This window comes from Erigeron canadensis, chromosome 4 (genome assembly GCF_010389155.1).
Source record: "Erigeron canadensis isolate Cc75 chromosome 4, C_canadensis_v1, whole genome shotgun sequence".
NCBI classification, from domain to species: Eukaryota; Viridiplantae; Streptophyta; class Magnoliopsida; order Asterales; family Asteraceae; genus Erigeron; species Erigeron canadensis.
Window position 1 is genome coordinate 27,601,654 of NC_057764.1, and position 27,320 is coordinate 27,628,973.

Genomic DNA, 27,320 nt, shown 5'->3' on the forward strand with positions numbered 1-27,320 from the left:
TTGGCCAGAGAGGAAATTTGTCTATATAGTAACAAAACTAGAACTACAAACCAGGTTCGTGACATTATCAGGAGACTATGCGCCATAAGTTTTTTGGAATGAAAAAGAGACATCGACTGTTAAGCGGCCGTTTGAAGAATGAGACTCGCCAAAGGTGTTTATGAAGAAGAAAGATGTTGGCTAGAAGATCTACTCTAATTTTTTTTTTTACCATATGTATATATATAATAATTTTTTATTTTTAATCCTTTAATATGAAGGTTTTTTAAAACCTAACTAAGCCTAATGTAAAATAACATTTTTATCCAACCATATGTCAAATTTTATCAATAACGTCTCACTAATTCTATTATTAATTTCATTTTAACTTACTCATTACTATTTCTTACAATTTAAGTATAATTTCAAAAAACATGTGATACATTATTGATAATATACAATTTGTTTTTGTTTTTATAATTGTGCTTTGTTATCATCATCTATAATTAGTATGAGTTCAATTATAACAGTTAGACATATGTATAGACTATAGACTATAGTCAACAAAATAATATGTAGAATTTCAATCAGTCTGTTTAATACTTTTTATGTTTTTAGTGTTACATAAATATATTTTCACCAGAGTGTTGGTCACTTTTTTTTATAAAAAAATTCTAATTATAGCATGTCTATAGTCGTATATTTTTAATTTTTATCATTTATAAATATGTAAGTAGTGTTATTTTTTATATTTGTCTTTTTGTATTTCATAACTAAAATTTCTTTTCTATGCCCGGGTAACGAGTTATTGGTCGTGTCGCATATATATATATATATATATATATATGTATATATATATATATGGGATTAGTATGATTGCCAAAACAGCTTATGATGTCACACTTGTATTTTAATTTTTCGATGGTGTTACAAACTTATAATATTTCATCCGGATAACCTTTGACACGAAAGTATATTTAAATTGTACTTTAAAGTTTTCAAATAAAAAGGTTTTCAAAGGTTTAGTTTATAGTCTTGATTAAACTGATATTTTAAAGTGAAAATGATTAGTACTGCAGACTTTATCTAAGCTTAGGTACTGCCACATTAAAAAAAATTACAGATTAAACCTTTGAATTTGATAAACATACATAACCCCTTGAATTTTACATAAATCCCCTGAATTTTACATAATCCTCCTGCTTTACCTAAGATAGGTACAAAACACTTTAACTACCTAAAAAATAATATACATTGTTTGAAATTGTTTATTAATCTAATTATAATAGCTAATTGTTTGTTCTTTTAATTAATTGAAGAATGCTAAAGTGACAAACAAAATCAAACAAACTTTTATAACTCATGATCCATCAATGAAAATAAAAAAAAAATATAAGAGAGAGAAAATATATTTTACTATCATTGAGCCAAATCATATGTCATATCAGTTTGTAATATTTTGTTTGTAATTAGTTTATAGATCTATAACCGTATTTTGTAAGTACTTAACACCGTGTTTTCATGATTGTTTTATAAAAGATAGGAAAAGATTAGAACTGAAATTTGTTTCTTTTAGAGAAATTCTTTTTTAAAAAAAATCAAATAAATTATCCTTTTGAATTTTATCATTTCATTTTTTTTCCATCTTAGAAACTTTTTTTTAAAAAACGCGTCAAATAGTGAGAGAATATAAAAAGCGCGTCAAATAGTGACAGAGAGGGAGAGGAGGAGGACCAAAGTTTGATTTTGATACACAGGTACGCTACTAAAAGTATATATTTATTAAAAAAAAATCAAAAACAAAATTAAAAATAACCCAATATTTACCGTTTGATCTTTATCAGTCAGAAAGTCACTCTAACAATATCTCAGTCTTTCAAAATAAATCCATTTCATGTATCTAAATCAATCAAGATTTTAGATACATATACATACTTATATAACTTATAATTATGTATAATCTCAAACTTGGTTACTATCTTAATTAAGGTTTGTAACTATCCTTCGGGTTTTTATGATTTTCTTGAATTTACTGTTTTCTTGAAATATTTATATCTTTTGTTATCTCTAATTATGAGTTATGTTAATTATGTGTTAAGTTTTGTGGGTTGACTTTCATTTTCAACTTTTTTTTTAATTGCAGTGATTTATAAAGTTTAAGTGTTGTTAATTGTGATTAAGTTCATGGAATTTAAGATTTAGAATGATTATAATGATTGCTTATAAAGTTCAAAGTTACAATTTTTATTTTTATGCTTTACATGTATCTGAAAATGTTAGATCTACATATATGTATATATATATAGCTTCTTTTTTATTCTTGATTTTGTAAAGTTTGATTCTTTTAATTCTGTATGAGTATATGGACTTGATATGTGTATGATCATGATTGTGTGCGTGTGTGTGTGTGATGAAAATGATTTTTGTGCTAAAGTAGTAAGCTTTAGGCCGTTGCGAATCAAAGCTCACTACTTTATGGTATTAAGCATATGCTTTATGTTAATGTTATCATCTATCCATAAATAAGAAGTATTTTTGTAATCCCAGACATTTGCTTCGGATATCTTTGTCCAAAAGGATCGTATTTGCTTGTTGATGAGGCAAGTGAGTTGATAGACGTCGGAACGATAAATTAAATGCCTTCTCTAAAGATGAAGACGAAGTCATCGGGAGAAATTAAGGGTCTTCATGTGTGTCAAAAATCAAGCAAGATATCCAAGAACTCTTTCTTTTGCTCGAGAAATGTTCAACATGAAGCCGAACTTGACACATTTACTCCTAACAATCAGGATGGTATTAACCAAACTTCATTTCTACCATTTCATTTATTTAAATTTTTAAAAGAAAATTACTTTATTATGATTTTCATTAATTTGATCTTGTTTTGTTGTCTGGATAGATTCTTCCCGCGATATATCAATTAATCAGGATATAAATAGGGAAATCAATTGTTGTGAAATGGTGGATGAAATTGTTCAAGCTCAAAAGCATCAATTATCTTCAAGCGATGTTGGCATTGATTGTTTGAAGGTAATATGTTACTCAAACGGCTGTATCTGTATTAGCATCCTTGTTTCTCCTTTATTTACTTAGGGAAAATATTCATTTTTTTGCAGGATCATACAACGAACTGCTCCTCAACCATAGAAACAATTTTCTCACCTATTTTGGAGTCCATTGACAATGAACCAAATATCTTTGATTATGGAGGTAAACAATGGAGGGAAAGTGATATTGTTTTGCCATCACACGGAGATAATGACGTTGATGATAATAGTAGAAACTCCTTTCATTGTAACGCGTCAGATTTTTTCATATCAGACATGATTGTTTCTAGTTCGTGTAACGCCATTTCAGGAGCTACAAGTTTACTTGATTATGAACGTGACGAATCAAGCATATTCTCTGGTGATGAATATATGTTACTTCCTTTTGTTGAAGATAGCATGGAGAACAACAGTCATTATGAAGATTCAAGCATATATATGGCGATCCATCAATTAAAATCCGGCAATCAGGAATCTGATATCACTTTATATCCAGATTTGGATTCAGCTGAGTGCTTGGATCCACAAATGTTCATCAGGAATTTTTTAGACCTTTCAGAAACATCTACAAGTTCCGGTTCCTCCATGTCACCCCGGGAATCACGGGAAACGAAATCTGTAACATTAGTACTTGATCTAGATGGTATAAAAAGGCTTGCTTTTTTTTTTTAAAAAAAAATTCTACACAAGATTTATTCGTGCCAGTTCATATCTGATCTTTTAACTCAACTTCTAATATAAGTGTTCATTTGGTACACAGAAACACTGATCCACTCTTCACTCCAATATTGCGACGATGCAGACTTCACTTTTCCTGTATTTTCTAGTTTGAAAGAGCATACTGTGTATGTGAAGAAGAGACCTTACTTAATGGCATTTCTGGAAAGTGTCTCAGAAATGTTTCATATTGTCATATTCACAGCCAGTCAAAGCATTTACGCTAAGAAACTTTTGGATATACTGGATCCCGATGGAAAAATCATCTCTCATCGAGCTTATAGAGACTCGTGTATATATGCAGATGGTAGTTATACCAAAGATCTAACAGTGTTAGGGGTTGATCTAGCCAAAGTTGTCATAATTGACAATTCTCCACAGGTAGATTGCCCGTTAGCTTTCTTAGAGAACTAATCAAGAATCTAGTTCTTATTAACTTATAATCAGATACTAGTTTTATTTATTAGCATTTAAGTATGAAAAAGGTCCCTCAGATTTGTAATATGTATGTCTAGAACTCTCTGCAGAGCCTCATCTACTTGTGGTGGTTTCAGGTTTTCAGATTGCAAGTGAATAATGGGATTCCAATTGAGAGTTGGTTTGATGATCCTTCAGATCGTGCACTAATTTCATTACTTCCATTTTTGGAGAGCCTGGTTGATGCTGTAGATGTCCGTCCAATTATTGCTAAGAGATTCGGTAACAAGGAATAACTGCCCTTGTTCCTCATTATTTCTCATTATACCTCTTTTTACGTTATCTTTCATTTTAGGTGCTCACCTTCCCATATTGAGTTTCCTAATTTATTATATATAGAATAAATAAGTTGCCCCGTATTTCCCTTTGACATCTCACTAGGTGTTCAATACTTATATTATTTGTGGATGATCGTAGTTAGTTACAGAAATATTGTACATTTGATGAAGCTTAGAAATAGACAATGGTTTGCATATATAGATTGTATTACGGATATGTATAGCTACGGTGTACGAATAGAATATCTTAATGCCAAACGATTTGATTTTTCATAATATCGCAGTGCCAAGGCTATTAGGTTTCTTCCAAATTTCCTCCAAAGTGCCTTACCTTTGTGCCTTTCTAATCCTTACTATCACAAAGACATCTACAAAAAAGTTGATGACTTGATGTAATGTAACAATATACAATGCAAATTGAAAAATTAGCTGAACAACCATCGCCCTTAAAATTTTCCCCTGGCAATCTGGCATGTGAACCTAGAGTACATATGATCCTAGTTTTTGTTGTCTTCAAGTTTGTGTGATGTCTGCAAAACGTTTAGTTGAAATTTATCGTCCATTTGGTAATGTCTTTCTTTGACATCGCTGTGGCATATCAACTTCAAGTTTCTGTAACTCTTGTATAAATTAAAGCAAGATTGTTTGGCTGCTACTTTTACTAAGCAGTACCCTTTTGGCTGTTTAACTTGATAATATTTGAAGAATTTCTTAGTTAGACAATATAAGAGATTTTAAGGGAACTTAACATCTAAGTTAAAAAAAAAGTTAAAATATCTGAATCGTTTTGCTAGTCGTGTAATTGTACAGTACAAGAGTATCTTGCCCGTTTTGTAAATATCTGAATCGTTTTGCAAGGGTATTTGAAATACTGCTAGGTGCAGTTAAGGTAGAAAGCAATGGGGTCAGAAGCAAAAAACTGAAACGGGTTGGTGTCTTTTAAGTTATTTAAAGAAGATCATTTGATGTTAGGGATAAGGAATTAGATCCTACAACACAAAAAGGTGTGCTGTACACCTATAAGAATATGACATATCTAGCTTGTAACTCAGGTAGGTGTCTTGCAAGAAATTAGAATTAAGGAGTTTACATTCTAGGGGATTAGGTTTGGGGTTGAAGTCAAGCCAGCAAGGAAAAGATATGTAAGACATGCCACAACATGATGCTTGTCATGACATCTCTGACCTGGCATTGCAGTCTTTATTACTTTTAAATGCCTTGTGTGCAGGTTATACGAAGATCTCTAATGGATCTGTAGTCACTTGCGGTTTTCATAGGTATGCTTGTAGCTTGTTTATTTTGATTTTTATATGGTAAAACACTCATATCTATGCATGTCTTGCAAGACTGAATTTTGAGCACAGCACAGGGCACCAATATGCCAAGGGCAATTTTTGGTGCTCATTTAATTACTTACTGTTTCTGAACACATGCACATAACTTTTAGATCTGGCAGTATAAATTGTTACAAACTGAGCTAACTTCTTACAGATCGCAAAGATCCCTCTATGCCCTGACTTGCCCTGTGTTGCTTCTATTATCGTACGAAATTGGGGAAGTATATGACAGTTTTGTAATATATTCACCTTTATACATTTATAGAGCAGAGATATGTATAAGTGTACATCAAGGTGTAGTTGAATTATATCATCCGATTTATGTATCTGTTGATTACATGAGTAGTATTCAGTTCATGTTACTAGATGGTAATGTATTGATGGTCACAGGTTTAAAATGGCTCTCCTCTTTTGAGGTTTGCCTATGTGTTGACATGGACTTGTAGCAAATACATGTTTGTGGCATAGTTCTTTTTTATGGTGTGACATTCTCTTAGATATGAGATCTGGGACCAGATCTGTAGGGTTTTGTATCTGCTTGCCTGATGTGTTACCATGCAAAACAGTTCAATGCATTATGCAAATTGTTCATGGAGAAAATATGTAACAGACATCAACTCTCTTCTAACAATGAAACCGAACAAAATCATACATAATGGATAGAACTCTTTACCTGCTAGTCTACTACTACCCACACCCATGAAAGGAACACCATGAAACCTCACCGAGATCATATTTGCAGCAAAAAGGAAGTTGTTACATTATAAATAACTTCCAAAATGAGAAGTCCAAGTTGGTTTAAGATATTTCAAACATGGTCACAATACCAAAATATAGACAATGAGATTGATTTTGATGGAAACAGTGTTTCGTCTTCGTTGCTAGATAACACAAATGCCAAAAAGCTACAAAGAGAAGGGGTGTCTGATCAATCAAAAACCACCCAACATCTTAAATAGAAAAACAAAAAAGGATACTTGCGAGTTGCGACGGATGTCAATAACCTACTCGAAGATCCTTAAAATAAATACACAATTGGTCCATAATATAGATTTCAATTCAGTCCTTTATTAGGGGGAGCGTAGGGCACTTTAGCAACCACTTCATTTAAGCAATCAATGAAGACTTTTAATAATTTTGAACTCACGGCCAAATAGTAACTAGTCCTATGGAATACTTTTTTTTTTTTTTTTTACAGTTTCCATACAGGAATTGTTTTCGAGTGACAAATAAGAAATCATCCATATAGAGAATTGTTTAGAGCGAAGAAAAATCAAGGACTCAGAAATATATCTTTCTATATTAAGTAAATAATTCTGCAAAAAAAAAAAAAAAAAACCAAGAGGGAAAGCAGGGAATCTAGTCAAAGAGTACACATTAGTGTTCTTTATATTAATATTCAAAACACATAAGTAACAAGTGATCCATTTCCACTTCCAATCCCACTATACAATTAACAAAAACCAGCTTTAATCACTTGAAATATTAACGCCAAACATTCAAACCCCAAAATCAGGAGGTGAAAAATAGGATATTGCACCATTCCTATATTGGCAATCTCCACCTATACATTTCTAGGCATTCACCTCCTTCAACCCCCTTCCGATATACCAAAAGACTTGACCTTTTTTCCCCTCAAAATACGTACAAACCCACATTTTGGTTCGGTGCAGGTTTCCTACTTCTATACATAACATATACACGATTCAAAGTCAGTAGCCTACTGTAAGTAGATAGTTTAGGCTCAAAACACAAATCTGCACACCATTGCATTAACTTTTATCATCATCTGGAGGGCCAGTCAATGGGTCTCCCGTGTATGGACGGGTCTGGAAGTTCAAGCTACTAGATGGCAGAGATTCCTGTAAGTTGTATATAGCAACACAATAATGTTAATCAGATACAAAATAATGAACAAATTGATTGCCATTGATTTAGGTTAATTAAATTTCTCTCTTTTTTAATAGGAAAGGGAACATTATGAACTCCATATCATTAAGTGTTACCTGATCCACTGCTTCTGAGCCCTCGGAATTAAAAAGAATAGGCCGGCATCGCTTATCCTCATTCATCAAACTAGAGTTCTGAAAATGGGTGACGAGTGCCGCCTTTCCTTGGATTCGAGCATATGCTAACGAAGCTACTTTCTCACTATTGAACTTCTCCCACCTTTTTCCGTTGAATGCCTAAACACAATTAATGGAAGTTAAAGGGTACATTGCAATACAGGTTTTGAAAACACCGTTAAGCTATAGTTGAAAGAAGAAAGACCTGGTAAAAGGGGATTATATGCATTGGGGATAGCATGTTGATAAATGCATACCCAACATTGCATTTGTTCTGGATGGTAAACAGCAAACATGGTCAGTTAAACTAGACAAAGAGGACAAAAAAGGAAGGTTATTATTTCAAACCTTGAAATCAATCGGCAGATAGAGAAAATCATAGGTACCACTATGAATTTCATCAATGGAAGCTAGCAACATCTTCGAAGTATACCTGCAGAATAATAAACAGTAATTTAAGTTTATTGATTAAAAACTGAAATCTAAATGATAAATAGGAAGAATTAGGTTTTACTTATTAGGGATGTTTTTTATCATTAAAGTTGTTCGGGTATCTTCCCCACTGCTAATTTTATCAATATCAAGCTGAAACTGTTTCTTGTTATCCATTTGATTGGCGTTCTGGTCAAGCCGACGGGTCCTGCCTCGTTCCATCATATTTTCTAAATTAATGGATCCTAGTCCTGGGTAGTGGCCATTGCCTAGAAACATAGGACTCATCCTAGGAGAAGACATGTTGCTGAAATTCGGAGAACTGTTTTCCATAATGTTTCCAGGAATGGGAACATTGTTCACAGACCCACGAGAATTTAAGAAACCTCTGTCAATTGGACCCATACCCAGACCACCAAGATTTGGAGGACTCGTGAATAGTGTTCCAGGCGACTCGTGATGCCGACCAAAGTGTCGTTCGAAGGGTATTCCGGATGGAGCAGACCCAACATGATGATGTTGAGAAGAACCAAGGAACGGTCCCGGTTGCCTTGTGAATGGATGAACTACAGTTGTTGATTGACTACTGGCTGGAAAGCCATGGCTGGGTCTACTTGGACTTCCCCATAAAAACTGTGCACCGGATAATGTTTCGAATCCTGAAGTGGTTGAACTCAGAGCACCAAAAGTGGACATTGACCCGTTTAGTTGATTCAATTTGGAATCTTGCAGCGAATGAGACTGTTGAAAGATTGATCCATTGTTTGAACTCCCATTTGAGAATATTTGGTCAAGATGACTTGTTCTTCCATGATCTTTGCTGATTGGTGCCATTCTTGCTGGTTGAGGCTGCAAAATAGAAGCCAATCCAGGTAAACTGCTACTCATTGCAGGGCTCATTGACGTGAAGACCGGTGACTTGCCAAGACTATGCAGAGGATTATGTTCTATTGGACTTCCAAACTGTGACCAAACACCTGCACAAATCATGTATAGATCAATGTGATAAGATCCTAATGAGATTTATTTCCCAAATTTAAATCGCAAAAAAAAATGTTGCAAAAAAGTCCAACCTGGAGGAGAGTTAGCAATCGAGGGCCCCACTTGGAGTCTCAAACTTCGAGTATCATCTTGGTCAACGTCTTGACTTAGTTGCAGCATTAGGCTGAAATCAAAAAGGATGAGAGAATAATTATAAAGAGGCATTTAGCCAAAATACACGACAAGTACACATTGGTTTAAAAAAGAAGCATCAACTGAAACACAAAAGTTACTTACTTTCGACGAGCTCCACCAGGACGACTAGGTTCAAGCTTTATGCGTTTCCCGGCTATGTCACTCCTGTTGAGAGACCTAAGTGCTGCTTCTGCAGCTCTAACATCATAGTACTCAATGAACTTATGGTGCCTTTTATGTGGTGTCTCGCGTATCTGGTATTGTGTAATATTATACCAAAGATTCAGATATTCTTCTACACTCGCATAAAGAATACTTAAGTTCACTGGAAATGGCATATTAGGTAATAAAGAAAACCATTACCTCTTTAACCTCGCCGTATGCCCCAAAAATTTGGAGGAGGTCTTCACATGAAACTGAAGGGTCCAAATTGAAAACAACCAATGTTCCTTGATTTATATCTTTGTCAGATGGGTTATCCTAATCAGAGAATTGTATGAATAATCATATTCGCTAAAAAACACCAATGTTCCTTGATTTATATCTTTTGCTAGATGGGTTATCGTAATCAGAGAATTGTATGAATAATCATATTAGCTTAAAGACACCAATGTTCCTTGATTAATATCTTTGTCAGATGGGTTATCCTAATCAGAAAATTGTATGAGCTAACAATCATATTACCTTTGGAATTGAGTAGTGAATATCCAACTTTCTCCTCCGTAGAGGCTTGTTTTGTAATGCACGCATAGCAATTCGAGCAGCACGGATATCATAATAAGATATCATGACAAAGCCCCGGTGTTTACATGCGGTGTAAAGTGTTCTAATATCACCATATTGCTATAAGTATACATAAATGATATAATATGTTAGTTTACCATATGGTCAAGGATACGACTCAAAAGACAAATTATACCATATTTATGGTCAAAAAACAAAACCCTGGTATATAATTTCATTATTTTAGTAAAAAGGGACGATGCAATAAGGGCACATTCCAATAAATATTAAAGCTACAACGGCACTACCTTGCTTCTAATTACAGCACCGGACTACAAATACCGTAATAAAACCCCAAGTTTTGAAAACTTTTGAAACAATAATTGACTAGAGCATTTACATGTTTTCGGTCAACTTTAGGTAAATTAATCAAGTCTAAGAAGTAAACTGGATTTGGTAACAATTTGAAGTCCGGTGACCAAATTAGAAATCAAATGACAATATGCCGCTATTAATAGCAATCAGTGGTATGATGCAACAAATCACAAGTTTCCTAGTTTACCTCAAATAGAGTGCTCAGTTCGGAATCCTCAACATTACTATTGATATTTCGCACAAATAAAGTTCTTGAAGGATGCTCTCCATACGGATGTTCTCCAACGATGCTCCCCGAGCCATTTGTAAGATTGAAAGCCCCGCCATTAGCAACAATCCCATCACCGAAACTTATTTTGGACAAGCCCATACTCAAATTATCGATCATGTCAGATTCCAGCTCCATTCCTCCACCGCTTCCGAAAAGATCAAAATCTTCGGACTCCTCCACACGGTTAGGAAACATATTTAGGCCAAAACCATCCATCGCGCCAGCTAAAAGATCATCCTCATCAGGTAACAAGCTTCCAAGTGCATGCTTTTCAATATCTTTAAGTAAATCATTGCCATTCGTAGATTGATAATGACCATTTTGGGTATTATTTTTAGTCACTACATGTTGAATAAGAAAAAAGGTCAAATTAGGTGAAATCTCATTTCAGGGCAAGCAAATGTACTCATTAGACAAGAAGGTGCATACACTTCTCATGAGGCAGAACCGGCAACGAACTTGAGAATAGAGTGGCATCGGATCCAGATAACATCCCCCTTGCTCCACTTTCCACAGCTTTTGAGAAATTCATCGCCTTTATTACAGGTCACTACAAACTACATATCAAAGACAAATCAAATAAATTATATTGGGAATCAGGGATGTAACACTCTTGAAGTCCTCCATCTATTGCCAGGAAAGGACGTTTCGGGCAAGCAGGTAATGTCCCTCTCCAACTTTGGTAATTCATAAAGTTGATTTTTTAGCATAGGTTATCAAATAGAATAATTTTCAAACCACTTGGTCATAGATCAAGTGGCCATGAGTTGCATCAAACTCTTACTGAGTGGGGTTGAGGGGTACCAATATGGTAGACAGAGTCAGGGTGTCTCTGCAAAACTGCACCTTAAGATAATTTACGTCCCCAAAAACTTGTTTTAGGAAATTTCACCCATCTCTTGTAAAGTTGTAACTAAATGATCTAGAAGAGGGAATCAGGAACTAAATATATATCTTTCTCTAGATTCAATGCAAAATCTTGCTATTATAATCTAGGTAAATCCTAGAAGCATAATGGCGTAATTGGTATTTATTACTTTGACGCGTGAAACTTAACAGAAAAGGAAATGTCATCAGCTAACTTTATGTTACATACATAGAACTTAATAGTTTTATTGGTAATAAAATTCCCTGATCTACCTATTTCAATCAACCATTTACAAAGAAAATCACTGAATCAGCTCAAAATTTGATCTCTATCTAGATAAAAGGTGGTAGTAAATATTTTTAAAGACAATGCAAGGACAAAAAGTGGGTAATGTATATTCTACAACAAGTTAAAGTGCATCGTTTCCATAAGAGTGTTTGGATGCGTGTTTAAAGTGATTGTTTCCAGTTTTTTCAAAAATCTGATTCTAAAACTTTGATCATTTGAGGTTCAAATCACATTTGGATAAACAGAATTTTTTTTTTTTTTTTTTGTTCATTGTAAGTTGTAACATAATCTTACTATGATACGCTATCCCCAATTCTAATCAACAAACCAATTATTTTTATTCTGATTATTCAAATTATAATAACCCCTTGGAAAATACACATTGTAATGTTAAGGGACTTGCATCTGAACTTTATAAATAAATAGAAAGCATAAACTCTGTCTTATAAACAATTATTAATGATAAAAAAAACTTTAGTAAAAGCAGAAATATGTGCAAAATCAATGATATATTCTCATTAAATTAAATGTAATAACTTTTACTAAGAGTGTTTGGGATTGTGTTTCCTGAGTAGGGAGTTTGCATAACGCAAATTCTCAAAAAAATGTTTGCAAAAAAAGTAATCATCAGCATTTTCGTATTTTCGTAGAGATAAAACGTAGTTTTGAAAAGACAAGTTAGTTCATCTTATACCAAAAAAAAATGCAAAAAAAAAATGTTTTAAAAACACGTCCCAAACACCTCTAAATTATCATAACAAACCCCAGTGACGTCTTCCACAGGTTTCGGGTCACAATACCGTCTTCGACGGTGTATAGGGAGGTTGAGATGTAGCCAGTCTTACCCCTGCCAAAGGTATACCAAAAGTAGAAAAGGACATCCGGCCTTGTTGGGGACGAAGATTGAGCCCTTGACCTCTGTCCCATGAGTCAAGGGCTTTGACCAGTCCAACCCAGTTGGTTCATAACAATAACTACTAATAATGTGATCCATAAAAAACCAACTTTTTTATATAAAATATACAACTTTATCCACCGATACAACATGCAAAACAATCCAACAAGTTCATTAACAAAATAAATTAATATGTGACAAAAAACTTTCAATATTTGCAATAAAATCCTAACTTCCACAAAATAAAGTCTAAATATATCAAATAAAAATTGAAAAAAAAAATAACATAACAACCCCATTTCAGAAAATATACAACTACAATAAATACTTAATACCCAGATATAAATTTATAAAAAGTTAAAAATTTTACACACACAATAGTGTTTACAGTGTGTGTGAGAGATAAAAATAGTAAAAAGATACCTGAAGATAGTCAAACTACAAAAAAGATTAAGAACCCATTTGAATCTATACAAGATTCAACAGAAAAATCAAAACTTTGATCGGATTAAAGTGTGTGTGTGTGTGTGTGTGTTTGGGGGGTTTAAAAAAGAAAATAGAGTAGTAAAATTGGAAACGTGAGGAGGAAGAAGTGTATTTTGTATTTGTGTCAGTGTGTGTATTGTTTTATCTGTCTAAAAAGTGTATATACACAAACACACGTACGAAAGAAATCTACAGAGATACTTACATGTTTTCCTTTTGTATGTATATGTGTATGTAGAGAAAAATAGAGAAAAATAAGTTGTGATTGTAGGAGTGAGAATTAATTTCAGACACAGGGGGGTTCGTGGGACAGTGGAGTGTTTAACTGCATTTAAATTTAGTTTCATGTCCGTAGCATAAAAACACGCTACTTGTGAAAATTACACTTTTACCCTCAAGGTGCAGTACCAAAAAATGTATTTTTTTAATGCGTCGAAATGTAACCAACTATACCCAAAAAATTATAGTGTGCATAAACTAAATCCGATCTTTATCTTATATACGAACTTAGTAAAAACTGTTTATATCATGCAAAAAACATGGTCAACCAATCAAAAACTTGCACGTGACAGCTGATATGGGGTGTCACGTAGCTGATATGAGTTGCCACGTATGCATTTTGCATGATATAAACATTTTTTACAAATTCGTGCATAAAATAAAGGTCAGGCTTAGTTCGTGCACACTATAATTTTTTGGACATAACTTATTACATTTCTACGTACTAAACCCTTTATTTTGGATTGTCTTATCGTAATAGTATCCACTTTTATATGAAGTTTTTATATTGGGTAAAGATCAATCCTCCTAAGTTATTAGCCTAAAAATCCTTCTAATTAATAGGAAGGTGACATGTAGAAAAGTAAGGAGTGAGATTAGCAAAGAAAATTAGTGAAATCCACATGTCATATTTATATAGTTTTTGGAAGATTTTTAAGCTAATGTTTCGAAGGATTAACTATTTTCCTTTTATATTATATGAACTTATGAAGTAAACTTTATTTTGATGAATTTTTCAACATTTTAAGATTTTGGTATTTGTGTAAACTAGATTATGAACTTGCGTAATACGCGAAAAACACATAATCATTTAATCACCAACTATCTCATGAAACGATTATTTACAAAAATATTGCATATCTCGGCTTGCATACATATGCTCATAACACTATTCATATGCGTATGCTCATAAATTCATATTTCCACATAATTGTATAACGGATAAAAATCCATGTCTTACAGAGTTATAAAATCCAAAATTAGACCTAAATAACTAAAAAACAATCGTATTTTTTTAAAATTTTATACATAATCTTTTTAAGTTTTATTATCCGCTTATTATGTGTGTTAATAAGATAATTATATTTATTTGAAACATAAAGTATATTATTCCAAGGTTATGAGTATTATTGGAATGTCGCAACTTCAATGGCGAAGATATGTTTTTATCAAGTTTTTATTAATATGTGCGGGTTGAACCCGAGTTAATTGGCTAGTGTATTATTATGCCGCAAGACTAAAAAAATATGATAGGAATATCACTATTTAATATGACAAGTAAAGTTAATTATATAAATTTACCCGAATCATAATATGACAAGGAATATCACTATTTGTATACAAAACTAATGTGATGCATCGATATAATTTAGCAAGACTGAAACACCATGAAATCATAAATTACAAAAATCTAATGGAAAAAGGTAGATTAAAATTAAATGAGATTCAAATACTAATTAGTAGAAATGGAGATTTTTATTTTTTTTTAACCAAAGAAGAATATATAAATAATTGCCATGAAAACTTTAGAATTTGAAAAAAGAAAGATAAAAAAATAGTTTTCTAAAAATGATTATTTCGTTACAAATATTTACTAATAAAATTCTAATGTCATTAATTACTTTGAAGCAATTTTTGGATACCCATTGAAAACGTTAGGATATATTAATAGATGATATTAAGTAGGAGGATGAATATTGACATTGACTAATTCTTAAGTCAAACGTGACATCATCATATTCATTTAAAGGCTCTTATTCAAAATTAAATTTCATCTAAGGGTTATTATTTTTTCATTTTAGAATTTAGGTTGCTCTTTTATTATTATTGTTAGATATGAAAATGACATTACAACTTTACCAAATGCAATAATTTAATATCTTTGAAAATAATTATAAAGCATACACTTATGGGAAATGATCCGTACTACAGACTTCATCTAAGCTTAGGTACTGCCACTTTTAAAAATTTTACAAATTAAACCTTTAGATTTGATAAACATACGTAGCCCCTCCTGAATTTTACATAATCTCTCCTCCTCTGTTTTACCTAAGATAGGTATTGTATGTTTTACCTAACCTTTCCCTTACACTTATATAGAGTTTGCACATCTTCACAAGACTTTGACACAGTAACATTTTTTTTAACTGATTGGTTTTTCATCAAATTACATTCCAAAAGATATAGTTAACATTTTTACATTCTTGAAATCTTTAATACTTTTTTCGTTTCAAAAGCATTTTTAAGAGAAATATTATGAAATCAAAACTTTTGAAAACTTGTAGAGGTTTATTGGTTACAATTCCTAAACATGTGAGCTAATTTGAATAATACAACTTTGTAATAGCAATTAATGGATTTTAAAACAAGTACACGACTTTATATGGTGGAGATAGAGGTTAAGGGTTCAATTTTTGCTTCTTGCAAGACCGTAAGTCCTTTTCTTCTTTAAGTGGCCAAAATTTGAAAGTAGTTTCTTCGTTTTAGTTGAGGGTAAACATCCCAACTTTCTTTGTATATTGTCATGAATTATGTTAGAACTCATAACCAGTGAAAGACTTATTATTGTATCATTTTTCTTATATTGTGGCAAATTTACCCATGTCAATTTTATATCATTAGCATGTATGTTCACACCTAAATGGTACATAATATATTAGGTTCTTTAAAGATTGACTTAACGTGATTTTATATTGTACAATAATAATATACTCTCTTCGTCTCATTTTAATTTAAAGTATGTCTTATTTTGACTTTCAAAAGTCAATTTCTATAAACTTTGATTGTAAATAATTTTATTTGAATTATATAGTACTTAATGAAACTTGTGTCAGTGAAAAGTTTATTAAAAACTCAATTCATTCATATATCTTATATTAAGTGTTATATAATGCAAATACAATTATTTACGGTCAAATTTAAAAAGAAAAAAAAAACTCGAAATGTTAAATTTGAAGAATTAAAATGGGACGGAGAGAGTATTAAGTTATTTAGAGATTAACTCAACCTGATTATGGGGTATAGATTATCAGTTGTACTTAGATAATTATTTGTCATATTCTTATAGAATAAATAAATGGAAATAAGAAGTCTTGCACTCTTACTCGACTTAATCGGGATTTCCTTCCTAGTCCCCACACAACTAACAGGGTGTTTGGGATTGTTTTTTTGAAGTAATTTTTAGATTGTTGTGTTTATCAAACGCAAATAATCTATTTGTAGTGTTTGTCAAAATATATTTGAAAAGCGAATTTTTGCGATTGAAGACTTGGAAAACGTTGTTTTGATGCAGCAAGGTAACACCTGCTGTTTGAAAACACATTTTTGATTCCTCGTCCAGATTTACTAGAATACCCATTAATTACAATTCACCCACCCGCTCTCACGACTGTGATTTAAAAATACTATCATAAAGGGTGCTAGATAAAATATAAATTGTTAGATTTAAGGGCGGGGGAGTGCCTCACCACCCCTCCCCGCTTTTTCTCCTCCTCTCCGCCTACTTTATAATAATTGAAACTATAATTTAATTATTTAAAACAAATATTACTAAAACCATAAAATATTACATAATATTACCAAAACCATTAAAAAACATTATATTACATTACATTACTAAAATCATTAAAAAATCATTACATAAACCTAACACTCGGAATAGTCCGAATCCATAGTACTGTTTTCGTCGTTACGATGAACGTATTGATAGGGTTTAAGAGACTCGACAGCGTCGTCGGGTTGAGGAGATACGTACTCCTCCTCCGGGTCAGTATGATAATCTACATGCCGACCACCACCGACATTGGCTTGAGAGAATAACGTGTGGTCAAGTGTGGTTGTGAAGGTTGAAGAGGCAGTGGTAAGCTGAAAAATAATTTGGTTCAGTCAGTCGATCTTCTATCGAAGATATACAACATACTCATTTTCGACATTGTTATGAACCCGATCGGGAGCTTCAATTCGGTTGATTTCGGCTTGGTAAGCCGCCTTCTCGTCAGATACACTCTGAACGGTGTTTACTTGATATAGGTGTCTGTCGTCGTTGACGATGTGGGATTGCATCGCCATCTTAACATCCCTTAGGTTCATGTTTGCCATATCTGTGTGTTGTGTAATAGAATAAGAAAGAATGAAGAAGAAAAAATAAAACAAACGACACAAATGGAGAAAGAAGAAAGAAAACAGAAGGAAAGAAAAAGAGGAGTTTTGGACCGTTATGTGGGCCCCATGTTTTTTTTATTGGTCTAACGTTCAAATTTGTGAGGGAGCCGGTGACCATAGTCTCGATTTCGTCCACCGCCCAATCGGCACCGATATCACGAGGCGGTGTTCCCTCCAATACCTAATGGGTGCCTATGCACTCCATCCGTCCTAAGAGAAATAAAAAATTAATATTTTAAAAATATTCCAATATCATCTACCAAAGGGTAATCTACTTGGTTTAGTGGTTCTTGTTTTTCATTTTCAATAATCAATATGCAACTTCTCTGATATAATTCATGCGTGCCTAATTTGGTAATCGAATAATCCATATTGGTTTTGTTACTTGTAATAACATCGCATAAGTCTAACAATATAATGTTCAAAAAGAAAAATGTTTAATAATATAGGAACATGTCTTTTTTGGTCACTTTATATGTAAAGCTTCTAAATATTTCCATATGCCAAACACTAAAAAAAGAGATTATCAGAAGGTCAAATAAGAAATCAAATACAAACACTAGTTTTATAAATCAAGTTTTATTACAACTAATTATCTAATTATAATTATTCGAAACGTATAATCTGTTTTCATAAAGCAATCCCAAACACCCCCCTAAATGTTGGTTAAAGATCGGTCAAGCATAATAAATAAAGTCCGATCGTTCATGAGTAAATTGGTATCCATAACCTCTAGCTAGCTAGATGGTCTTGAAATTTCTTACCAATTAATCTTATGAGCTACTATCCATTCTTTCATATTAATTAATAAAACTCTAGAGGCCCCTTTCGGTTTCAACCAAAGAGGTCTTCTTGCGCGATTTAGTGTACCATCACCAGTACCACTTCAGTTGGCTCGTATCTTCTGGTTAAGTGACGAAAGCAGTGGGGTCCTTTGGTGGATATGTGAGTGTCAAGTAATTTGACAAAGAAAATAATGAGGTGTTGTTGACAGGTGTGTCAGTTTTAAAGATATTAATGTGACGTTGAGCTGACACTAAATGTCAACTGATGTTGTCAATCTTGATTTCGGGTCAAAATTATGGGTCACTTTTAGTTTGTTTTATAAGTATGAGTCTAATACTGTGTGTCAAGTGTCTCGTTTATGTAGCATGTGTAAGTTAGTGTCTAGTTTGGTCATTTTGTAAGATATTAGGATGATTTTATTTAGTAGTAGTTGGTCTCTTTTTTTTTTAAGAAAAAGAACATGGGCAGTTGTAGGCTATATATGTTATTATTCTATGAATGAATGGAATGCAATTTGCTTTGAGTCACAATTCACTCTGTAAATTATATACTAGCTACTTCATATATACATGAACCAGAAAGCACATAAAGGACAGATTACCTGCAGAAGTGAAAAAGGATATTGTTAGGAACGTTGTTAAAAAAAAAAGTCTCAAAGGATCTCTAGATGAGCAAAAGCCTTAACCAAAGAATCGCAAAAAGAAACAAGAATCTTGAAGTACCTTGCCTTGAACTCGATGAAAACTTAATACTGTTGTTACCTTTACACCACTAAAGCAAACCACCTTTGGCAAGAAACGAACCTAAAACCAAATATTTATAAATAAACATCCTAGCTAGAAACACCAGACACAACACATATATGTAAGTCTACATCTTTGTAGCCAAAAATAAATAAGTTTTAAGAATGGCTGCTAACGATATGAGATCGGTTGCATCCTTCCTTATGATCCTCAATTTTGCTATGTATGTTACCCTTCTCGGGCTTGGTGGTTGGGCGATGAATCGAGCCATTGATCATGGTTTCATCATAGGTATATTATCTGTCTCTCTAGACCCTAAACCTTAAACCATAATTATGGAATTAACATATGTGTATATATGATTAAATAGGTTCCGGGTTTGCGTTACCTGCACATTTCTCACCTATTTACTTTCCTATGGGAAACGCGGCTACTGGTTTCTTTGTGACTTTTTCATTGATCGCGGGTGTAGTGGGTGTTGCGTCTATCATTGCTAGTATTGATAATATTCGTTCTTGGGGTTCTGAGGGCCGGCCTGCAGCAGCTTCTGCTGCTCTAGTTGCATGGGGACTAACTCTGCTTTCCATGGGGTAAAGTTTTTCTTTTTCTTAAGACCATGATATCGACTTTATGTTCTTTGGTCATTTCGACAAACTTTGTACAAAACTAACATGATTTCAGTTTTTTCATGAACTTCTCAATTTTCTTTCGGTTTCTTATCACAGCTATTGAATCTTACACTAAAAAATCTTATGGTACGGTATTAATATATGGCAGGTTTGCTTGGAAGGAAATCGAGCTTGAAGGCAGAAATGCAGCACTGGTAAGTTTATTTAGTTTTGAAAAGACTATATGTAATTACACTATATCATGCTTCAAATAATATTCATTTGTTTTGTGTAAACTTCAGAGAGCCATGGAGGCATTTTCTATCATCCTTTCGGTTACTCAATTCCTATATACAGTTGTTCTTTTTGGATGATCAAGGCCATGATATCGATCAGTTTGAATTACACGCTTATCTTGCAGATCAGGCATTCATCTCCAAAGGCTTATTCTTGAATTGTTTTTTTTTTGTGATTGATTATAGACACTGTTTGATTAATATATTGTATTTGTACAAGTATATAATAAAGCCTGGTTTGTCAAACAATGCCTTAGAACTTACATATTGGACTGACTTTTGGACAAGGTGGGCTAATTAGTTGCTTATTGATAACTTTGGTGGTGTTCTAAATCACTTTCGACATGAAATTAATTTTTCGTAAAACCGTTATCTTTGCAAAATTGGTAAGTATTCAAAGTATAGTTAAAGATCACAGCACAATTTACAGAAAAATGAGGATGAAAAATTTAAAGTAATGGACTTTGAGCCATGAATATAGGGCTGGAAAAATTTAAGCACTCTGAGGTTCTGCACCCCAACTCCATAGCTCATATGATATATGACCAGTTTCTGTGTTCAAGAAAACAAGAAAGTACATTAGGGAAAACAAATGTGTGTGAAATCATGAATTATAGGAAAAAGTTCATGTGAGATCAATTTGAATTAGAAAACCATGAGAACTTTTAAATTATAACTTGATGTTCATATGTGAATGATATATCAGCATAAAAAGAACAAATTTTGCATAAAATGGAGAAATTGGTATGAAGGATCCTGGCATCGACTCGTGTTTGATGCAACAAAATTTAAGGTGTAAAAAAAGTGCATCAGACACATGTAAATTCCAAAGTTCTTCCTACCCTTTTTTCATAAGAAATTTTCTCATGCACCTCAACTAAGTCATAGAACATAAGAAACTAAGATAGGCCACCTGCAATTTACTGACTGGAGCCCGAAAACAACTCAAATATTCCACAGCAACACTTCCATGAAGTTTTTTCAGCTGCTTGAGGGGCTGAATCTAGTAGAGGCTGTATATGATCATAAAAAATATGTAAATACAAATCAACTGTGCATGTTAACTAACTAGATATTTGAAATATATAGACAGAAACAATATCAAAAAACAGAAAAAGAAAATAGACCTATAGGCATTTACCTGTCTCTCGGAGAATTCAGACTCATTTACGCGCTCATCACTTCTCTTTCCACAATGTAGGCATTTACCTTTTGTAGAATCTTGTAGCACAATGTATTTTGATTTTGGAGAAGCCTTTTGATCTAACGAAACGGGCTTCTGAACCTCATTTTCTTTTGAAGTCAGTTCATCTATTTTACTAGCAAAATTTGGACTGTTGATCTTTGAATCATTCTTTTTGACAACTTTATGTTCCAAGTGTGTTTTGGCCATGACTAAATCATTCATATCTTCAATATTTGTGTTACTCGTATTATTTAACTGGGATGCCACTTCAACCAAAATTTGTTCTGCAGGCATAACTGAATCAACAATAAGGGGAGTGTTGACACCCAAGTCTTCGTCTTTGTGAGTCCCCTCTTCAAGCAAAGACTCGAGAGGTTGGGATAGGTAGTCAGCAACAGAAGCAGGTTCAATAACCACCGCTTTCTTTTTATCATGATCTTTGTTATCTATGCTGCCACTTCCAGAATTCGGGCTTTTGTCGTTCTGTTTCTGTGAATTTGACCGCCTAGCAATCTCAATATCACCTTGCTTCTCTTTCGTTTCATTCTCTGTTGCTGAAGATTCACTGCCAGACAAATAGTCCTCCTTCTCAACCTTGACCCCCGGAAGAGGAGACTTATGTTGACTTTTGGATGCTTTAGAGCTAACTTTCCCACCACCATTCTCTCCTATCATAGTTTGATCATTATATGTTGTTCAAAACAAGGAAATAAAAATGGTTAATTGATCTACAAGAATGAGATCAACAAAATCTAGAAAATGTTGAACAAATCCATCTTCAAGTTTATTTAGACCCCCATAAGAATTTCAAAGATCAAATATCTAACGTGTACTTTAGTCATGTGGTTTGGATATTTCATCCAACACAGAATGGATGTCAAATATGTAACATTTTTATAGAAAAAAAGACTAAAATTTAACACATGCCCATGTAGCGAATTATGAAGAAAACAACATTGAACAACAAATGGGCATGTCTTGTATCGCGAATAAATAATAACACAAATAGCTAGCAAATAATAATGTATGAATATACCATGACGGGAGCGAGGTACAGAGGAAGAAACGGAACTTTTGTTAGCTTTAGCCTTCTTCTTCTTATGAGCAGCTTTTCGCAGATTGTGGCTTGGTGGCATGATTGATTGATTAATTATCTGGTGATCAAATAGCCAGCAGGGGGAGAAAAGGGGCCCTTGAGGATGATGATGATATTGAGAATCCTTTTTCTCCCTCTTTGATTTTCAGACTGTAAATACCGCCTTTGTGCAATTCGGAGATTCGAAAAACACAAAGGTGACAGGAGGCCAGAGAATGCTGCAGGAGGTTTGCCATTTTGATATGGATTCCGAGGAATCAAATTTGTGGCGTCATGTTTTGGTAGGCATGCCTTGTTTCTCTCAGCATTGATTTTTAATTAATATTCGCTACATTTTTGCCCCTACGTACCACTAAATACCAACTAATTACTATATCATAAAGCATCGAACAAACATTATGATCTTTTTTAGTTATATGAAGCATCAAAAGATCATATATATTTTTGTAATTTCAATAGACTCGTGATATTATAACTTTCTCAATAATAGGGCCTCTTTAGTTTGTTTGGGTACAACCTTTTTTCTAAGTCAGCAACCGGCTGTGTTTAGAAGTGTTTGCTGTTGCATAACAAATGGTTCAAAAATGAGTTCTTTTAGCAACTGGCCAACTATACCATAATAAAATTAAAAAGGATTTTTCTTCTATGTTCAAAATGATGCAAGTTGTTTATAAGCAGATGAGCAACACTAAATCTTTATGGAAAAATTTAAGACTGAAAAGATTAGATCATTAGATATTTAGAAATAAAAGACCAACACATCTCTAGAATTATATGTTACGTTCTTTTGCATTTTTTTTCTTCATAAATCTGTTCTGAGATTGCCACAGCTATCCCATTTGGATGAGCGGATTCAACATACACAATCTGGTCATGTAAGGAATTGCTTCAAATTTCAACCACGATCATTGTTGAAACTGGGATTGCTTTTTTGACCACAACCAAAGAGAAAGACTGACAGACCCAAATATAACTATCATAATAGCCAAAACTAAGAATAAACTTCTTCAGAATGTAACACGATTGAGAACACAGTTAGCCATGCGCATTCATCAATATAGAAGTAAAAATGTCATGCATGACAAAGAAAAGGGTGTTTGAGGCACTAGTTATCAAGAACCTAAGTCAAATTTAAAGCACTATGGCACACTTCATGCTGTGTATTTGTTCTTGGCAGCTGCCTTCATTGCATCTTCCTGCAACATAATGCACAACGTAAGTAGAAAATAATAATATAAACCCGGATATTCAGATAGAAAATGGAGAACTGGGGCAAATACATGAAATATGAAGCCTATGCTGTCATTGCAGGCAATAAACTCCTTCCACTGTTTCCCAATGCTCATCTGAAACCAAGCCAACATATATTATCATTGTTTTATGGGCAATATAGACAAAATGATATAGAGCATACTATGAAGATTGAAATATGCCATGCGACCAATTTATAATAGGGATTACGGGCAATATAGTACCTGGGCGCTCTCGTTGGCAGCATTCTTGGTCCAAATAGATACTTTCTCGTGCACTTTTCTGACATTTACAACTGCTCCACATATGTCATCTCCATGGTCAAACTGTTCTCCAATCATTGCTAGCAACTATATTACATATAAAAATGGGTCAGGCAGAGTATGAGACCAATCACATGAACAAAAACAGCATTGGGTAAGTACCGTATTCAGCCAACAGGTATCAGACTTTCCCTTACTAAAGCTTATGGTCCATTTTCCACCATTAGCACACACAGGGTCCTCCCACTTGGGCTCAATTTTATTCTTGAAGCAATACAAGTCAGTATTAATATTCAACTTGCTTGGTTTGTGGATATTGTTATAAAGGCTGCATTCAACAGACAACATTAATGAATATAGTAAATAATAGTGAAATCATAAACGAAGAGTGCCTGAATGCAAATGCTTTTCTTAATATAGCAATAAAATTGGCCTTTAAACGGAAAGTAACAACTTTTTAGAGCAAATATCACCAATCATTACTCATCAGTTTATTATGGATTCAAAACATAGTTGTATATGTATCGTATTTCTTAGTTTCCATGGGATCAATTATAAACTTAATATTACCATGCTATAGCTCACTACAGCATTGTGCTAGCAACATAACATACTAAAGTGTTCGGGAACACAAATAAATATACCATATTCTCACGAGCCTTAATGACACTGATCATTTACATCTTTTAACTGAATATTTAAATTTTGAGGGGTACTGTGAGCATCTTTACTATATACACGAAAAATAATCCTTCAATTATCTTGTAGGATGTTGAATAAAAAAGTTAGAAACGCATTATGATTAATCAACATTCAATTAGACGAACAGCAAATGAGACAAAAATATTAGTGCATCCCAGAAAGAATGCAGAAAGACAACCAAATAGCTTTGAAAAACAAGCCCTGGACAAATAAGAACAGAAGAACAGAATAGATGTCTAAAAAAAAGGAGAAGCAACACCTTTTCTCCCCTAAACCATTTCTAGAAGTGTGTAAAAGTTTGCAACTAAGGTGCATGCATTTAAACTATTTTGTCAGCAATGCTTTCACCAAATAAAAAATAAACTCGGAAAACCAAATGTCAGAGAGCCCAAGGCTACAACTAATAGATGTATATCATGGGTTGGCCAGACATAAATATCCTAACAACAGAGAGTAACTAATAAATATGTTATAATTACATCAAATTAGGAAGAACATAGATGTTGGCCATAAAAAACACTAGAAATATAAAATTCATGAAGACTACATCGAACCATTATTGTTGATAGGCAGTGTGAAGGAGACAATAGCTAGTGGTTTAAGAGCACAGAATGGGTAGAAGAAATTCCATACAGAAACAAAACTAATATTAGATCACGTGTATAGAGTTGACCAAAATTAGGAACCAAACATTAATGAGCATAAAGAGTATAATCCAGCAACTAAAATGTACACAAAAAGGCCGAATATCAGTGACACTCTAAACTATCCACTCACAGAAAAAGACCACGCCCAAAACCTACTAAACTATAAACACATCAGCATCAAGATATAACATACAGCACCAAAACATATAGAATTAGGAAACATAACAAATAGAGTGGTATTGTATAACATACCTTATTATAAAACAATAAGAAAGCATGAGTGGGAGACACGAAGAAGTTGTGCGTCACATTTTCTTTAGAGTGATGCACACGGATGCACACCAGCCCAAAACTTGCCACATTTCATCATGTCCATTCTTATTCAATTTATAGAAACAACTTTCAAATGTCCAAAACACATTATGATTTAAAAAAAAGGCTTGCTCACATAACATTTAGAAACTTTAAGAAATAAAATTAAACTTTATAAAGATAACTGTTTACGAAAGGATAATCACAACAATTTTCTTGTGACTGCCAACTACCAAGTTATATTTTTTTGATCATCATGTAAATCTTAATATAGAATATAGCTTGTAGAATAGGTTACTAAAATGCTATTTAAATAAAAATATTAATCGTATTTGGGATATGTTAAACATGATTTTTAAAAGTCTGCTGAAAAAAAAGACAGTGCTCTTACTTCTTATGTGGACTATCTTCACAATGAAAAAAAGTTCTTATTAAACACAATTATCTCATCTGCACATAACACATACCGAAATCTAAAATCAAATATAATCAAACCGTCTACGACCTTAAAGAACATGCCGCAAATCAAACTCGATATTTCAAGACGTCTCTTTAATCCATAATAATCATATACACATCTTTCAGAATTCATACCACACAATCAATAACTTCATTTTCCTTCACAAATTAGAAAAACCTTAACTCATTTATCACCAACACAGTTATAAAAACCCTAATTTTCAATCATGTAACAATAATCATAAAAAAAAAATACAATACACAAATATAATCACATATATAACGAAATAATCATCAGTTAAACATATATAAAATATATAAATATATGTATGCACCTATAGATACATTAAATATATGTATATATACCTCCAGAATTCTTCAACAGTAGAGAAAGTGTAGATAATGCGCATGGAACTGCCCCAATCACTTTGTTTAGATTTATTGCTAGAGCGATCAAACCAGAAAGTCCATGAGTGTTCTAGTGGATGCTGAACGACGGCGGTTCCTGGCCGTGAAGATGAAGACGACGACAGAGTATCGCCGTCGCCGGCGAGAATCTCACCTTCTTCGAGCTGGTTATCTTCTTCTTCTCCGTCGTCAGATCGGAGTGACCTAATTGGATTCTGTTCTTCTGATACTTCTTCCACCATTTTTGTGTGTGTGTGTGTGTTTTTTGTGCTTCTCTCTCTAGAATTGTTGTATCTCCCTCTCTAGAATCTCGGATGGGAATTATAGTGGCGGTTTTGGGGGTCGGTGTGAATTTTGGAGATTGTGGGCTTTGTTATGTGGGTTGGGTTATTTTAAATTTGTATCTTTATATCTATGGGCTGCATTTGTATCTTTAAAGTCGTATCAGACCGGACCATGTTAGTTAGACTTCATTTCCTTGTAGTAGGTTTACATTTGGCCTAGTGTTATTATTCCTATACAACTCATTTTAAATTTTGTAATTTGATTTTTCTAAGTCTTATTATTTTATGTTTAACCGATAACATTTTTATCTATATTACATAATAACTAAATAAACTTATAACAATGAAAAATATATTTAAAAATCAATCTATACATATATCTATTTTATAACAGGTGTTATATAAAGTAAAGTAAAGTAACTCT

General features: G+C 33.1%; 5 protein-coding genes across 7 annotated transcripts; 2 read left to right on the forward strand and 3 right to left on the reverse strand.

The window, feature by feature from the left end:
- The first annotated feature begins 1,696 nt into the window (after positions 1 to 1,696).
- Positions 1,697 to 6,311, forward strand: LOC122595856. 3 transcript variants are annotated; one of them, XM_043768319.1, is made up of 9 exons: positions 1,802 to 1,968; positions 2,527 to 2,772; positions 2,879 to 3,009; positions 3,096 to 3,189; positions 3,337 to 3,669; positions 3,787 to 4,124; positions 4,298 to 4,442; positions 5,727 to 5,775; positions 5,990 to 6,311. In XM_043768319.1, the coding sequence occupies exons 2-9, from the start codon at positions 2,616 to 2,618 to the stop codon at positions 6,279 to 6,281; spliced, it is 1,539 nt and encodes a 512-aa protein (XP_043624254.1). In that variant the 5' UTR covers positions 1,802 to 1,968; positions 2,527 to 2,615; the 3' UTR covers positions 6,282 to 6,311. The 3 variants fall into 3 exon arrangements, with proteins under 3 accessions (XP_043624253.1, XP_043624254.1, XP_043624252.1); XM_043768318.1 differs by lacking the exon at positions 1,802 to 1,968 and adding an exon at positions 1,697 to 1,736 and having other exon boundaries at positions 3,096 to 3,669; XM_043768317.1 differs by having other exon boundaries at positions 3,096 to 3,669.
- An 884-nt stretch (positions 6,312 to 7,195) lies between these two features.
- Positions 7,196 to 13,481, reverse strand: LOC122595449 (protein MEI2-like 2). Its single transcript, XM_043767810.1, has 12 exons — positions 13,353 to 13,481; positions 11,308 to 11,435; positions 10,795 to 11,219; positions 10,194 to 10,352; positions 9,873 to 9,989; positions 9,612 to 9,763; positions 9,407 to 9,498; positions 8,416 to 9,310; positions 8,250 to 8,334; positions 8,107 to 8,175; positions 7,842 to 8,021; positions 7,196 to 7,697 (listed from the first exon to the last, which is right to left on the reverse strand). The coding sequence occupies exons 2-12, from the start codon at positions 11,408 to 11,410 to the stop codon at positions 7,608 to 7,610; spliced, it is 2,367 nt and encodes a 788-aa protein (XP_043623745.1). The 5' UTR covers positions 11,411 to 11,435; positions 13,353 to 13,481; the 3' UTR covers positions 7,196 to 7,607.
- A 6,021-nt stretch (positions 13,482 to 19,502) lies between these two features.
- LOC122598115 (membrane protein PM19L-like) lies at positions 19,503 to 20,534 on the forward strand. The gene is made up of 4 exons (XM_043770716.1): positions 19,503 to 19,675; positions 19,755 to 19,974; positions 20,162 to 20,207; positions 20,295 to 20,534. The coding sequence occupies exons 1-4, from the start codon at positions 19,549 to 19,551 to the stop codon at positions 20,364 to 20,366; spliced, it is 465 nt and encodes a 154-aa protein (XP_043626651.1). The 5' UTR covers positions 19,503 to 19,548; the 3' UTR covers positions 20,367 to 20,534.
- A 175-nt stretch (positions 20,535 to 20,709) lies between these two features.
- On the reverse strand, positions 20,710 to 22,827 carry LOC122598672. The gene is made up of 4 exons (XM_043771256.1): positions 22,511 to 22,827; positions 21,430 to 22,142; positions 21,202 to 21,301; positions 20,710 to 20,840 (listed from the first exon to the last, which is right to left on the reverse strand). Exons 1-3 carry the CDS (start codon positions 22,608 to 22,610, stop codon positions 21,209 to 21,211), a joined length of 906 nt encoding a protein of 301 aa, XP_043627191.1. The 5' UTR covers positions 22,611 to 22,827; the 3' UTR covers positions 20,710 to 20,840; positions 21,202 to 21,208.
- A 698-nt stretch (positions 22,828 to 23,525) lies between these two features.
- On the reverse strand, positions 23,526 to 26,921 carry LOC122595806 (eukaryotic translation initiation factor 4E-1-like). Its single transcript, XM_043768254.1, has 5 exons — positions 26,571 to 26,921; positions 24,247 to 24,412; positions 24,046 to 24,171; positions 23,851 to 23,916; positions 23,526 to 23,766 (listed from the first exon to the last, which is right to left on the reverse strand). The coding sequence occupies exons 1-5, from the start codon at positions 26,852 to 26,854 to the stop codon at positions 23,722 to 23,724; spliced, it is 687 nt and encodes a 228-aa protein (XP_043624189.1). The 5' UTR covers positions 26,855 to 26,921; the 3' UTR covers positions 23,526 to 23,721.
- Between the last annotated feature and the right edge of the window lie 399 nt (positions 26,922 to 27,320).